This window comes from Drosophila sulfurigaster, chromosome 3 (genome assembly GCF_023558435.1).
Source record: "Drosophila sulfurigaster albostrigata strain 15112-1811.04 chromosome 3, ASM2355843v2, whole genome shotgun sequence".
NCBI classification, from domain to species: domain Eukaryota; kingdom Metazoa; phylum Arthropoda; class Insecta; order Diptera; family Drosophilidae; genus Drosophila; species Drosophila sulfurigaster.
In genome coordinates this window covers 54331478-54346398 of record NC_084883.1, presented here as the reverse complement: position 1 = coordinate 54346398, position 14921 = coordinate 54331478, and the positions used below count along the sequence as shown (strand labels likewise).

The 14921-nt window shown below is 40.0% G+C and overlaps 3 protein-coding genes across 3 annotated transcripts in view; 1 reads left to right on the top strand and 2 right to left on the bottom strand.

Moving 5' to 3' along the window:
- Positions 1-1018: 1018 nt before the first annotated feature.
- On the top strand, positions 1019-4634 carry LOC133841289 (diphosphoinositol polyphosphate phosphohydrolase 3-alpha). Its single transcript, XM_062273660.1, has 4 exons — positions 1019-2138; positions 2517-2615; positions 2673-2828; positions 3492-4634. Exons 2-4 carry the CDS (start codon positions 2517-2519, stop codon positions 3777-3779), a joined length of 543 nt encoding a protein of 180 aa, XP_062129644.1. The 5' UTR covers positions 1019-2138; the 3' UTR covers positions 3780-4634.
- Positions 4205-6876, bottom strand: LOC133841288 (divergent protein kinase domain 1C). Its single transcript, XM_062273659.1, has 5 exons — positions 6624-6876; positions 6408-6560; positions 6213-6350; positions 5950-6158; positions 4205-5889 (listed from the first exon to the last, which is right to left on the bottom strand). Exons 1-5 carry the CDS (start codon positions 6771-6773, stop codon positions 5298-5300), a joined length of 1242 nt encoding a protein of 413 aa, XP_062129643.1. The 5' UTR covers positions 6774-6876; the 3' UTR covers positions 4205-5297.
- Positions 6877-9052: 2176 nt separating this feature from the next.
- The window catches only part of LOC133839907 (glucose transporter type 1), a 40705-nt gene continuing 34836 nt past the window's right edge, over positions 9053-14921 (bottom strand). The window contains 1 exon segment of the mRNA XM_062271545.1: positions 9053-14302. Within this exon segment, the coding sequence (XP_062127529.1) occupies positions 11628-14302 (2675 nt within the window). The 3' untranslated portion in view covers positions 9053-11627.

Here is a 14921-nt window from a genome sequence, read left to right as displayed (position 1 = left end):
AGCCAAAAGGAAATGGCAATGCATTAAGAAATAAGCAATTTGCTTTGCAAACGGCAGCAAAAAACGCGCCACAAGATCACAGAAGAGAAGGACGAAGGACGAAACATAGAGTGAGAGAGAGAGAGAGAGAGAGAGAGAGCCAATGTGTCGCGACTGGCGCTGGAAGGCGGAAGGCTGGCAGTAAATGTTTAAGGCGAGCCAAGGCCACACAGAGTAACCCCTCCCTTTCCCTCCTGCTCTATACTTTTTGCACTGGCAAGAGTCGCAATCCCTGCGCTAAGTAGTTGCATTAAAAGCTTACAAGCAAAACGCAGAGGCAGCAACTGAAACAAATGCAAACCAAATTTCCCAGCGCCATAAACTGTGACCTCCCCCCACCCAGCCCCTTAGAACGCACTTTTTTTGTTGGCAGCCGCTCAAGTAACGTGCGAGTATTTGGCAGTAAATCATTTGTGTACTTTATTCAGCCAGTTGGAGACCTTAAAGCTGACTAGTATTACAAATTATTTATCAATACCGCATTTACTTGTTACACCTTACAAAAGTGTTGTAGCTCTATTAATTTAATTTAATATTTTAAAGGTTGCATTCAAAAATTTGAATGCGCGCCAAACTCGCAGCTACAGTGCACTGCAGTGGCGCCACCTATTGGCGTTTATAAACTTCACGCAGCCAGTTCTACACTTTAAAGAAAATAAGTGTTTACGTAAATCAACCAAATGTAAATACAATATATAATTGTTGCATACCATAAAATACTTAATTATTCCTTTTTTATTTTGTTTAACTTTCCTGCTCAGTCTTAATCTTAATTATCGCCACCTATGACCATTGTCTCAATTGCCTACTTCAAATATTTAAATTCGCGCTAAAGTAGCGCCATCTATCATCAGTGCCACACATTACACCGTGCAGCAACGAACTATGGCAATGCGCGTTGCCAACCACCGTAGAGTGCTGCCAACTTGAGTAATTTCGGGCATTTACATTTATTGCGCAATGGTAACACTGCTTTTCGCTGTCCTCTTTGCAGAGCCATTCGCCGATGCAACATTCGTGAAATTCGTTAAAATTGTACATTTTTAACGTGGACTCGCAGCTGAAAAGCGTTAACGGCGCCAAATCATTTCGGCTTCTAAGGCGTGCGACGCGTGTGTTGTGTTTTGGGCGTGTTGCAGTTTCTCAGTTGCAGTGTTGCAGCAATAACGGGGCGTGTGTTGTGTGTTGCGGTGGAGCGAGCGAGCGAAATGGAAAACGCATGTTTCGTTCTCAGATAAGGCCCAGCAGCTGTGCGTCGGTCTCGCGTCAATTGCAACAAATTGTGTCCGGCAAAGCGACACACAACAACAAGCAAACAAACAAGACATCAACTGCTGCGACACAGCAGCAGCAAGACACCTACGCAACTAACACACCTACAACACTCACAATACAAATACACCCAGACGAGTAACCCACAAAAAAGGAACAAACAACAACAAAAAAAAAAACAAAAAACAAAAACAAAAACAACATGCACCCACTGCAAAGTAGTTAAATAATTCTGCCCTGTCTGCGCTTTATTTCCTCTTCATTCTTGTACTCGTTTTAATTTCAACAAGTTTTCTCTCTGTTCTCGCTTTCCCCACATCTCTTTCTTTTTTATTTTCTCAACCATCCGACGCGCAGTTCTTTTTTCGTTACTACTTCACCACCAACAACAAATACCAACAGCAACAACAACACTTACACACACACACGTACATACGACAACGACAACACACAAATACAAATACAAATTGTAGCTGTGACGCAGCAGCAGCAGCAGAAGCAGCGAAAAAAGCAAAAAGCACCTGCAAAAGCGGCACGAGACCAAGCGACCGGCTCCCAGTGCAGCTGTCATAGCGCAATAAGACAACAACAACAACAACTACACGCAAGACACAATACAACTACAGCACACACAGCCACACGCACACTTGTTGCAGGGAGAGTGTGCGAGAGCAAGCGGGAGAGCAGCAGAGACAACTAAGCGAGAGAACGAGCAAGGGCGAGCGTGTGAGAGCGTGTGTGAGAGAGAGAGCCGCTGTCTCTCTGTATAAAGTGCCTAAGCAGTTGGCTATCAACGTTCATTGCCGTCGTACTTACAAGACTCAAAGGTAAGTCACAGATGTTGATTGCGAAAATGGTTTCGATCATTCATGACACGGCTAATTCACAAAAAGGCAAACGGTACCCGGCAAACACACACATACTTATACGTATGCATAATATATTGTTGTTGATAAGCCGGCGCTGCATTTTTTGCCGGCGGCCTCTCAATCGTTTGTCTGATAAGACGGAATCACGATTCTCATGTGCGCGCACATTCAAATTAAACGCGACAGCAAAACGAAATGATAAACAACAAAAGCAAAAAAGAATTATAACCCGAGCGTTATCGCCAATTTTATTTTTGTTTCTTTGGTTATATTGTTATTGGGGAATAAACGAACTATTAATTTCCTACCTAACTCACTTGTGATTATGTTTTCTAGATGGTCAAGGAGAAGCCCAACTCAACGCGCATCTATGATAAGGATGGCTTCAGGAGACGCGCCGCCTGCATTTGTGTACGCGCCGAGAACGAAGCAGAGGTAAGCAATGTTTTCTATATATACTTGATATCATTATTAATCATAAACTTCTTGCAGGTGCTGCTGGTGACTTCTTCGCGCCGTCCAGAACTGTGGATAGTGCCGGGCGGAGGTGTCGAGCCGGAGGAGGAACCTCCAGTAACTGCTGTGCGCGAGGTGCTTGAGGAAGCGGGCGTCGTTGGCAGCCTAGGACGCTGTTTGGGTGTCTTCGAGGTGCGTCAATAAACCGAATAATGTCGATAATACCAGATACACTTAATTGCACAACCAAGATCAATTCAAAAAGTGCATTTAAATGCAGTTTAGAAGCTATAACTCTTTAAACTTAAATGCATTGCACATAGATTTAATAATATCTGTCGCAAGATACAGTCTTTAGTTGTGAAACTTAAATGCACTGCACCTATCTTAAACTGCACGTCAAAGATAAATTCAGCAAAAGTTTAGCAGCAACTTTTCATCTTAAATGCATTGCACACACATTTAACAATATCTGTCACAAGATATAGTTTGCATACTCTTTACTTGTCAAACTTAAATGCATTGCACCTATCTTAAACTGCGCGTCAAGGATAAATTCAGCAAAAGCTTAGAAGCCCTAAATCTTTCTACCTAAATGCAGTGCAATACATACAATTTAATAATATATACATATCACAAAATACAGTTTGGATACTCTTTAGTTGTCAAACTTAAATGCATTGCACTTATCTTAAACTACACTTCAAAGATAATAATATTATACGATCTTTGTGATACAAATTATGTTGATATTTGCATCGTTTCTTTATGTAAAACTTGTAAATGCACTTAAAGACATTACTCTGCATTTAATTTATAGAATTTACAATACTTACATATTCAATTGATTTCCAGAATAATGATCACATGCATCGAACGGAGGTGTTTGTCATGAATGTCACCCAGGAGCTGGACGAATGGGAGGATTCGCGCAGCATTGGACGCAAGCGTCAATGGTTTACGATCGACGATGCCTTGTCACAGCTGGCGCTGCACAAGCCCACCCAGCAGCATTATCTGATGCAGCTGCAGCTCTCGAAGACGCTGGAGAATGCCAATACGCCCGGTCGGGTAGTGAATGCCACGCATCCGCCCATTTTGACCAACGCTGCCTCGGCGGCAGCATCGCCGACAACGGCATAAGCTTGAATACACAAGGAATTATCACACACACACACATACATAAATACCAACTGTCACACTAAACACACACACACACACTCAACACATTTTGACATTTTGGAAATTTACAATTAGACAGGCAGTAAACTCATTATTTTTCGGTATGTTTAAAATCATTTACCTCTCCCCCACGCTCTCCTCCATTTGGAAGCACGAGCTTCCTTTTTCTTCGAGTTATGTTTAAGTCTAGCGCTTCATTTATGTTTTTTTTAGAAACTGTATTGAAAACAATATGTATGTACTTTAAATAAGAGCAACAACAAAAAAAAAATCGAAAACAAATTGATAACAAAAACATAAGGAAATGATACTAAATTAACGAGAATGAAACAAACATATAATAATTTTTGAGCGCATAGGGCACTTTTTGCAAAAACGAATACGAAATACGTGTACTAACAGAAATTATAATGATATCTATTAGATTTTTCTACTCTTTTTTATAATTTACTCAAAAGAACGTCTTGATTATTGTAATAAACAATTGGAAATGGCTTTAAAGAAGCGCTAAAATTGATTAACCTATGCTAAGCGGCCTAAACAATAGTAATAAACAAAGAAAGAAAGAAAAACAATATATATATATATTATAAAATAAATGAAATTAATATCAACACACGAGAAGCGAAATTGAACGAAACAATTTCGTTGCAAATCTGCCACAGTTAAACAATTTCAACTTTGTTTGCAGATCCTTAGCGAACTAAACTAATATAATTAACAAACGTTGCCTATGCAAAAAGATTAAACAAAAAAACACAAAATATAAAAAAGAAATAATAAGAATTATAGGTTATGCCGTATGTGAACTTAAAAGTCTTGCAGCGCAGCCATAACAAAAACGTTAACTTATTGTAATAAAAAAAATTTGAAATTAGTGAAACCAGAAAACAAGATTAATACATAACAAAAAAGAAAACAACTAATTAAACTATATACTAACAATAAGTTATGTGCACGCTGTACTTTTCAAAAATACAAAGCAAACAACAAGAAAAAGAAAATCGACAAAAAAACAACAAATATATAAATAAAAACGATAAACATATAAAAAGAAAACAACAACTTAAAATGTCAATGTGATAAAAGCTAATCAACACTTTTATGTAACTCTTTTGGAATACACTTACTTTGGGCACATTCAAAGACAAAGCAAAATTTTAATTCAAGTTTTAACGCTCAAAATTGATTGATTTTCAATGAAATTTCGAAATAAGTTGCAAAAGATCAGAAAGGCATGCCACAAATTGTTGCAAATTCAATGAACAATTTTTGAATGGAAAGTCAAATAAAGACACGAACGAAAAGAACAATTGAAAAGCCGCTTTATCATGTATTAAAAAACCTTTTTCTTTATGTTAATTCTACAAATCTTTTTTAATTAAAACTAATTTCTGTAAAAATGCTACCAATTGAGTTGAGCAAGCCATCAGCAGGAAATGTATCTGTATCTGTATCTGAATCTGAGTCTTCAGCGAGTTAAGCTCCTCCTCCTCGTTGCCGGAGACGCGGTGCCTCGTTCTCCACTTCAACATCGGCTCCCGAAGCCGTTATGACTGCCTGAAGCAGCTGCTTCAGCTCATTGTAGAGTCGCAAAGCCAGCTGCAGATTGGGAGCCTGGCGACGATCAGGCACCTGATGTTCCTTCGGCGGTTGCACGCACATCTTGACCAGCTTCTGAAGTGAACGAGGCATGCGAATGCCACTCAGGAGTCCTGGTTGAAAGGTGCCACTTCCAACGAGAACGTGCTCGCAGAATATCTGAAAGTTGTTGTTCTGCTGGATATGTGTGCAGGTTTGTCGCTCCGCATCGCAGAGTCCGCGACACGAGTGGAAGTTGCACTCCTGGTTGCTGTGGCACTTGGCGCCATTGGACATCCGTTTGTCCAGCTGACTCTCCACGTACACGTGCTCTGCAGTCTGATACTTGAGACGTCTATCAGGCGTCATGCCGAAGCGGCTCACTTGTATTTTACACATTCTCAACGGCTCCGGTTTCATCTCCTCCAAGCGAAACATGTATTCCATGATGTTCAGAGCGTGCTTCAAACGCTGCTGACGATTTGAGGCACTAGCAATTGAAATTTACAAAGTTAAATAAGAACTTTTATACATCTTTCGCTCTACTCACAGATATTGTATGATGCTAGGATTAGCCTGGACTATTTCCAGGCCTTCGGTGGCATAGTAAGGACCACAGGAGCCAAGCACGGCTGGAAAAACGGACTCCTCATCGAACAGTTTGCCCATCATATAGTTGTTGTCCTTGAACAAACGCCAAAAGCTGACCATCTGCTGTGAATTGTTGTCAGCTATCTCCTGGTTAACCAAGGCTCTTATCTGCAAGTTGCATTATGAATTACCTTCGATTACAGAGATGTTAAATCAACTTACCATATTGTCATCTAAAGTCACATTGTAGGCGAGTATAATGTGCAGCTTGACAATCTCATGGAACTCTTCGATCTTGGGATAGATCGACTCTCCTTTGCTGTTCGTCCAGCTCAAGTCATCGTCATTATGCTTCGCCAGCTACATTATGAAAATTGTAGTCATGACAACGGGAAAACTAAATGCTAACTGACCTACCTTCACCGCATACATATCGCCATTCTTTTCGGCCGTAAATAAAATAGTTTTCATATCATTCAACGGACACTGGAAATTATCAAAGCTGGACTGTGCGCTGCAAAGTTCCTCGCAGAGCGAACCACTGAACTCGTGATGCTCGTATTTTTGACACTGAAATTTAAAATTGTATCAATTATTAGTTGAAGAGGCCATTTTCCTTTTTTTGGTACTCACCATGTGCGTGAGACTTCTGTGGGACATGAGTTTGAAGCAAAAGGATAGATTGAGGAAGGCATAGCTGAAGAGGCCAACCGCCAGCAGCACGGCAATGAGAACTGTTCGCTGCATTCCAAGGCGAAATTTGCGACGCAATGCAGTCAACATTCTATTTATTATTTAAATTTTCATTTTGTTGATCAAGTTTTCCTTCGCTTCGCTTCGTCCACTCCATCCAGGTATATACACTTCAGGAAGAACTAGGCGGAACTGTTGAGTGGCGCATTTTTGACATCTCGCGGACATGCGCAGTGCTCAAATGGAAGCTGGTGTCGGAAAACTATGCTTCAAACACTATGGGAGTGGCGATGACACCAGCGACACATCGATAAACCTATCGGAAATTCTCGTTTCCGTCAACACACTGAAAACGTCCTTAAAATTAGCATCGTTTTCAGCGTTAAATGTTATTAGCATAGCACTGAAAACATCCTTTTATACTCGCTACCCATAGGGAAGAAGGGTATTATAATTTTGTGTCTGAAATCTGTCCGCCTGGTTGTCTCTCCTTTTGTAATACTGCAAAGTCGCCTACTGCAATCGGGTCTTAGTTGCTTTGGATGACAATCTGGTATATTTTGCAATCTATGGTATATTAAGTATATTGTAGTACTTGATTTAATATTTAATAGAATGTAGTACCATATCAATATACCAAATATATCCTTTGTCCTATATTTGGGGTATATTTTTAGTATGTTTTTATACCCGCTACCCATAGGGTAGAAGGGTATTATAACTTTGTGCCGACAGGAGACGATCTAGTCATGTCCGTCTGTCCGTCCGTCCGTATGAAACACTGGATCTCAGAGACTATAAGAGATAGAGCTATAATTTTTTTTGACAGCATTTATTATGCTTGCACGCAGATCAAGTTTGTTTCAAATTTTTGCCACGCCCACTTCCGCCCCCGCAAATCAAAAAAATCGAATAACAAGCCTTATTTTAAAGCTAGAGTTGCGAATTTTGGTATATACAATAATTACTATAGTAGTTATGATTCCTGAAAATTTGGTTGCGATCAGATAAATTGTGGAAGTTATTAAAGAAATACTTTTGTATGGCAAAAACGCCTATTTACTGGGGGTCTTAGTTGCTTTGACCGACAATCTGGTATATTGTGCCGTCTATTGTGTATTTTGAATGCGGTACTATATCGATATACCCAATATACCATTTGGCATATTTTTAGTATTTTTTAGTATATTCGGTATATTTTAAAAATGATACCACAAAATATAATACTTTTAATCAAAATGGGTAGCGTGTATCTCACAGTCGAGTACACTCGACTGTAGCTTTCTTACTTGTCAGAATATGGTTTTATGGGAGAAGGGTGCGGGTATCTCATAGTTAAGCACACTCGACTGTAGATTTCTTATTTCAGTTAAGCATGTCATATGCATTTTAGGTCCAATCCCAATCCATCCCTTTTTAAAAACAATTAGCATAGTTTTCAGCGATTTTGTCTCTAGAAATTTGTAGTTTAAGCACATTTTAAAAGCATGCCATATGCAATTTAAGATTAATTTCATTCCCTTTCCCCTTTTAAAGAATAAGACTGTGATTTTTTGAAATTATTACTTAACGTATAATTCTTTATTTATACTCTTTGCTAAATTGAGCAATTATTTTACTTAATTCATCAATTTAATTTCAATAAGTTTTTCTTCTCTTTTTTATATTTGCTTTTTCAAGTGGTTTTTAGAGTTGTCGTCATTTATGTATTTTCTTTTTGTTTTTTGGGTTTTTTTATCTTTTGCTAAAAATAATTTAAATTCATAATTATATACCTAAGTCCAAGTTTATTGTTGTATATCATTATTAATTATTATTTTCATTGCCATTTTTTTTGTTATCCGTCTTTAACTAACGCAAACTCATATTCGCACTAATACATTGTGTGTGTGTTCTTGTTGTTGTGTCAGTGTTAGTGTGTGTGTATGTGTGTGTGTGTGTAATTCACCTTTATATGTATTTATATACTTAAGATAACTGCTCTTTTATGCATAATTTTAACTAGTTATGTACACAACTATATATTGTTATGACAAATGCTAGAACAAATTTTTGTTAATTGGTTGTTTGTTGTTTGTTGTTCTTGTTGTTTTACTTTGTGTGCCTTTTGTTTTGGAATTTGTTAAATCATATAACAAATTACTTAAAAAAAATTGTAAAAATCAAACCGCTTTGAAAAAGGGGAAAATCGTTTGCATTTTACTAACTTCGTCTATGGATCGATTGTAATTGTATTAATTCTGCTATATAATTCAAACGGTTCTCACATTTCCTTTTTTGTTTTCTTTCGCTTTTGTCTAATTGTTGCTGTTAGTTTTTTGTTTTTCATTGCATTCAACTGTGTGTATGATTATCGTAAATCGTTTTGGTTTTTTGTTTTTTTGTTGTTTATTAGTTTAATGTGTATTATTTTGTTGTATTCTGTGAACATTAAAATTGTATTTCATTAGCTTTTATTGTTGTTTTATGAACGATTCTCGTTAAATTGCATAGTTAATTCTTTCTTTCTTTGCTTGTGTGTGTTTGGTTTGTGTGTGTATATTAACTTGTTAATGGGCGTTAATTAACTTAGTTGATTTCCTCATTATTTACATTTAGAATAATGCACACAACATTAGACTAGTTCGGCTCAAATGATATGCATCTCAGATACTTTCGCATCTCAGATCTGCAAAAGTATCTCAGGTGTCGTATCAGATCAAACTCACAACCAGTTAACATCGTTTTCGTAGTCCATTTTGCGCTTCTATTGTTTTTTCGTTCGTCAATTCAATTCAATTATTTTATTATTTTAAACTTTATGCAATGTTAACATTTTATCTTTTGATTTTGTTACAAAATCGCTGCCGCGTGGCTTCTTTTTGTTTTTCTTTTTTTTAAATATATTTTTGGTTTTTTGTTTTTAAGAATTTGTATTTAACTCATTATTGTTGTTACTTATTTCATTAAAATAATGTAAAAAATCTGCAAATTGCATGCTCCTCGTTAATTAATGTGCCATTAAAAAATGTCTATGATTTTCTATATGTATTCATTCTTATATTTACAGCAGTATTTTGTTTAAAGTTTTTATGTTGTTGTTTTTTTCTTTTTGAATTCGCTTTTGTTTTTTATTTTTTAGTTTTTTTTTTGCTTTTCTTAGATTCTTCATCGTCGGTTTGTTCAATCTATTTTGTTGTTGTTGTTGTTGTTGTTTTACATAAAACCTTTTTTTGGCAGTGCATTTATATTTATTATTCCGTTTTACTATTTTAATGATTTTTCAGCTAATAACTACAAATTATATTAAGTTTCATTAAATGTAATTTATTTCGTAAATTAATTTAATCTTTAATTAACAGCAATTATTTACAGTTGTTCGTCTCATTTTTTGCCTTACTAATATTTATTCAATGTTTTCTTTTTTTGTTTTTTGTTTTTGTCACGCAAGGTACGTTTGATTTAATTCATTCATTAATTTATCGAAATTAAAAATTACCTATTTAAGTGTTTTTGTGTGATTTAATTTTTCGTTTTCGTTTTGTTCTTTTGTGGTTTTTCTTCAAAGGAATTGAAACTAGAGATGTACTATAAAATACAATTGGAAGACAGTTGTTGGGATCAATGCAATTCAAATGATTATTAGCTTTGAAATGTGATCCGCACCACATCTCGAGAAAGAAAGACAGTTTACCATGAAACGGAAACGGAAAGCGATGAAAGTATTCGAATTTCGAAACGAGATTAAATGAAATTGGAAATTGGGAATCAAAGAACACAAAACACAAAAGAGATTATCTTTTTGAGCAAAACGGCTTATTGCTTATACATAAATTGCAAGCAGTCCCTGAAGAAACTTGTTCAACTTCAACCATAAAAATGCGCATATAAAACAGTAAATATAACTAACAAAAAATCACCTTCCTATATACCTATAATATTATTAAATTTGTAGCTTAGTTTAGCTTACTTACTGATTAAGTGGAATGCTCAATAACTTTTGCATTTTATGTGTCAGCTACAGTTGTTGTTGTTCTTCTTCTTCTTCTTGTTGTTGTTGCTCTTAAATGTTCTTTTGCAATTGGTTTACTTTTTATTTGGTTTAATTTATCAATTAACTGTTAATATTTTCTGTTTTCTGGTTGTTGTCTATGCTGCAGTTGCTGAAACTCTAAATCTTGTAGCGCTGCTTCGATCTCTCTCTCGGCGATCTCTTACAAATACTTCTATTTAAATTTATTGTTTAATTTTAATAACTATGTTATGTTTTCTTGGGTAGTTGTGCATTATTATTTGCATTTGCCTTTTTCTTTTCTTTTCTTTTTCATTTTCGTATTCGTATTCGTAATTTAAATATGCAAATTCAAAACCTGTACTTAATCATTAAGTTGAATATACAAATGTTCATACTTATCATGTATACGCACTGTTAGCTTAGTAATTCTTTTAAAATAGTCGTTGTTGTGGTTGTTGTTGTTGTTGTTCATCGTCTTGTTCATCTTGTTGTTTCTTGTATTTTTGTAGCTGGCTGCCGCATGTGAATCAGTATGTGTGAGTGTGTTCTTATGTGTGTCCATCGCACTTAACAATTTGGCCTACCACAAATAAATATTAATAAATTTCAAACATCTAAACTTCGTCTTCGTCTTTTTGGCAGTGTATAAATTTAAATTAATTAATTTCGTTCGAAGTGATTTTTTGGTTTTTGATGAAAAATGTTTAGTTATTGCTTTTCGAAAAGTGTGCGATAAAAATGCTGATGTTGATCTTTCTTGTGTTGTTGTTGTTGTTGTTCCATCCACAATCCACAATTATCCACAGCTAATCCTCGTCCAGGCTTTGCGAGCGACGCGGCTGCGACTTCGAGACGACGACATACTTGCGACCAAAGTATGGCGAATCTAGAGGGACGAAGGGGGTGGAAGGAGGAGGTTATCAGCAAGGAGGTCTCACGTGTCCCGCTCTTCACTTCTTGCGCAGAAAATCGGTGTATTTGCGTGCACGCTTGCGCACCTTCTTCAAAGCATTACCCAGCCGGAATTGCTCCTCGGCCAGGTCGTGGGGCGTGTGGGGGCCATAAGCATAGGTGCACGTGCTGTTGGTGCAAGTTGTGTTGGTGCTGTGATGGGCATGATGAGCGTGCTGTGAATAGCTATGATAATACTGCTGCTGATGCTGCTGATGAGGATGCTCGAGATGCGAGTGATGCAGATGCATATAACCATCGCCAGCAGGATTCACCGAGACCGAAACGGAGCCAGGCGAACCAGGGGACATCGGTTGCGACAACAGATTGTGCTCCGATGCCGCATCGAAGGAATCAAAGTGCAGCGACGACGAGTGCTCGCTGGTCGTCGAACCTCCGCCATCCAAATGAGCGCCAGCGAATTCCTTGGGCAACTCATCGATGCCCAGCGGCTTCTCAAAGTGCGAGTTCCCCGACATGTTGGTATAATCATAGCTGGGATACGTGTAAGGCAAGTATCCGGCATGATGCGCCTCCGAGCTGACCATCGTCGATGAGTCCGTCACCTCGCCAACACCTCGCTCTCGCTCTCTGTCCGCGCCTCCGCTTCGATTGTTGATGAACTTCACCTCGTTGGCATTGCGCTCCTGGCTGCTGCTGCTGAACACGATATTGATGTTGTTGCTGCTGCTCGACAGGTTAATATTGCTGGGAGACATCGGCTCTGTTGCTGCCGCCTGGCCACTGGCATTTTGATTCAAATTCGTCTCCTTGCTGGAGGCGCTGGTGTGATAACTGCGCTCGTAGCGTTGAAAGCATTCCCCCGCATCGCTCGAGGCGGTGTTGGTGGTGTTTGTGTTGTTGTTGGCATTGTTGTTGCCCTGCTGAAAGTTGTTCTTGTACTGGAATTCGAGTGCATTGCTTGGCTGAAACGGATAGTTCTTGGAATTGTTGAGCACATCGCCCACCGTCGGATTTCCCTTCGACAAATACTGATGAATATCCTCGCTGGTTATCTGCAGATCTTGATCCAGATACGTGTTGCACTGTATGTAGTTGTTGCAGCAATTGTTGTACGTCTCCCCCTCCTGATCCTGATGAAACAGCACCGTCGTCGACTCCTCGAACTCGCAGTGATAGTTGCTGCCACGTCGCTTGCGTGCAGCAGCCGCTGCCGATGTGCTTGGTCCCTCATCGTATAGGGAGCTCTTCCAGCTGCTCGTGCGCTTGCGGCAGGGCTTCACCTCCGGCTCGGGCACATGCCACGCATCCAACTTATCCTCGACAGCAGCCGAGCTTGCCTGTGCTGTCTCCGTGTTGCCTCCCACAGCGCCCTCCAGCTCGAACTCCGTCGGGGACTTTCCGTCGGCGAGGAAACTCCAGCGAATCGGCGACGGTGAGCAGGCGTACTCGGGCAGCTCGTTGCTTAGCGCTCCCTTGGAGCTGTGCCGCTCCAGCGTGGAGCCACGCGAAGGTGTCATAGCCGATTGACGAGCCGCATCCTGCTGTTCCGGGTACTTGCTGTCGTCGGCAATCTGCTTGGCACGATCGAAGATGGAAGTCAACGAGCCCAGCTGACTGTTGGGTCGACTGGCGTTGAGGCCACGCAACGAGATGGAAGTGTAGCTGGGTTGGCGAGCTTGGAGACGCTGCTGCTTGCGCATGGCAGCCGAGGCGGACTTGATGGAGTTGTTGCGACTGAGCGAGGAGCGTGAACCGTACAGACTAGTGGAGTCCGTTTGATAGCAATAATCGGAACTGGTGCAACACGAGCTGGGACGACGTGAGGATGCGCCATAGAGATCCTCGGCAAAGTATTGGGCCAGCTCAGTGCGTGAGGCACTGCAGCAGGACTTGCGCACCATTATCTCCTGGACCTCGCGATCGGCGCACGCTGCATCCTGACAGGCGTTGATCGAGTTGCAGGACACATCGGTGACCGAGCGATGACGTCGACTGCTGCACACGTGACGTGCGCTGTGGTGGCCACCGCCTCCTGAGTGGGAGTGTTGGGTGTGGGCGCCTGGCAAGCTGCCGCTGCCACCGACAGCAGCGACGCTGTGCTGCCGACGTCGACGGCGATAGTGATGATGATGAGAGTGCGACTGAGATTGGGATTGCGATTGTGATTGTGATTGACTCTGACTCTGACCCTGACCCAGATGCGAGTGATGACTGTGCGGTGAAGTGTGGCGACTGTGGTGCGGACTGTGACTGTGGCTGTGCTTGCGTTGCGACTGCGACGACTGCTGCGGCTGCTGCTGCTGTTGTTGCGTCTGATGGCAGTGGGAAATGATGGCTACCGCCTCCTGGGACTGCTCATGCTTGTGTTGTTGTGTGTGCGATGGCAGCGGTGCCTGATCACATACGATTTCCTTCTCATAGCTACAATGTACGTATTCGTGTGTGGTGTAACAGGGTTGATGCTGATGCTGAGAGGAGGACGAGCACTGCTGTTCATGTTGCGGTTGCTGTTGTTGCTGTTGCTGCTGTTGTTGCTCCTCAGCGCGACTCGTTGAATGTACACTGGCAGTTTCAGGAGGTGAGGCGTTCCTCAGTCAAGGCCCGCTGTTCTGGCAAACAGGTGCTTGCTGACGAAGGTGATGGGGCACAGAGGCAGCGCTCCGGCCCTGGTGTGTACTTCGGCCGCCGTCTAAAAATCGCTCGGATGCAGCTACAAGAAGCGTATCAAAAATTGCGCCAAAAACACAAAAAAAATCGAAAATAATATATACCAATTAATAGAGCCATCAAATTAAGCGTTTTTTGCGTGGGTGTGAGTTTTTGTGGATTTTCATTTTGATTTAAAGTTAGTTAGTTTTCTTGGCTGGATTTAGTTTTGTTCATTAAGTGGTTAAAACAGTGCATGCAATAAATGCATGCCAAGAATACGCATGCGCATAGTTGCTACATTCGTTATATTCTAGCGAAAGTCATGCAGCCTATAAGAACTGAAGCAAATGAATTAGTTTTATGTAAATTATATGAAGAATGACAAATGATTCGATAAAGCGTTTCAAAATGCACTTTCTTAGCAATTTTGCCAGCATCCAAAAAAGTATGCAACAGAAAATTATTCAGAGTTCCGCTCGCAATTTAAAGCGGTACCTGAAAGTATGCAATGAAATTTCAACAAAATTGCTAAGAAAGTTTGCGGTGTGAAATGATATTTTTGAATGGAAATATTGATGTCAATGTTAAACCCGATGACTTTAGTTTGATTCGTGTACTTTTAGGCACATTATTGGCACTCGTTGTGTGTAGTGTATATTTGAAGTGTCGATTTGAATGAG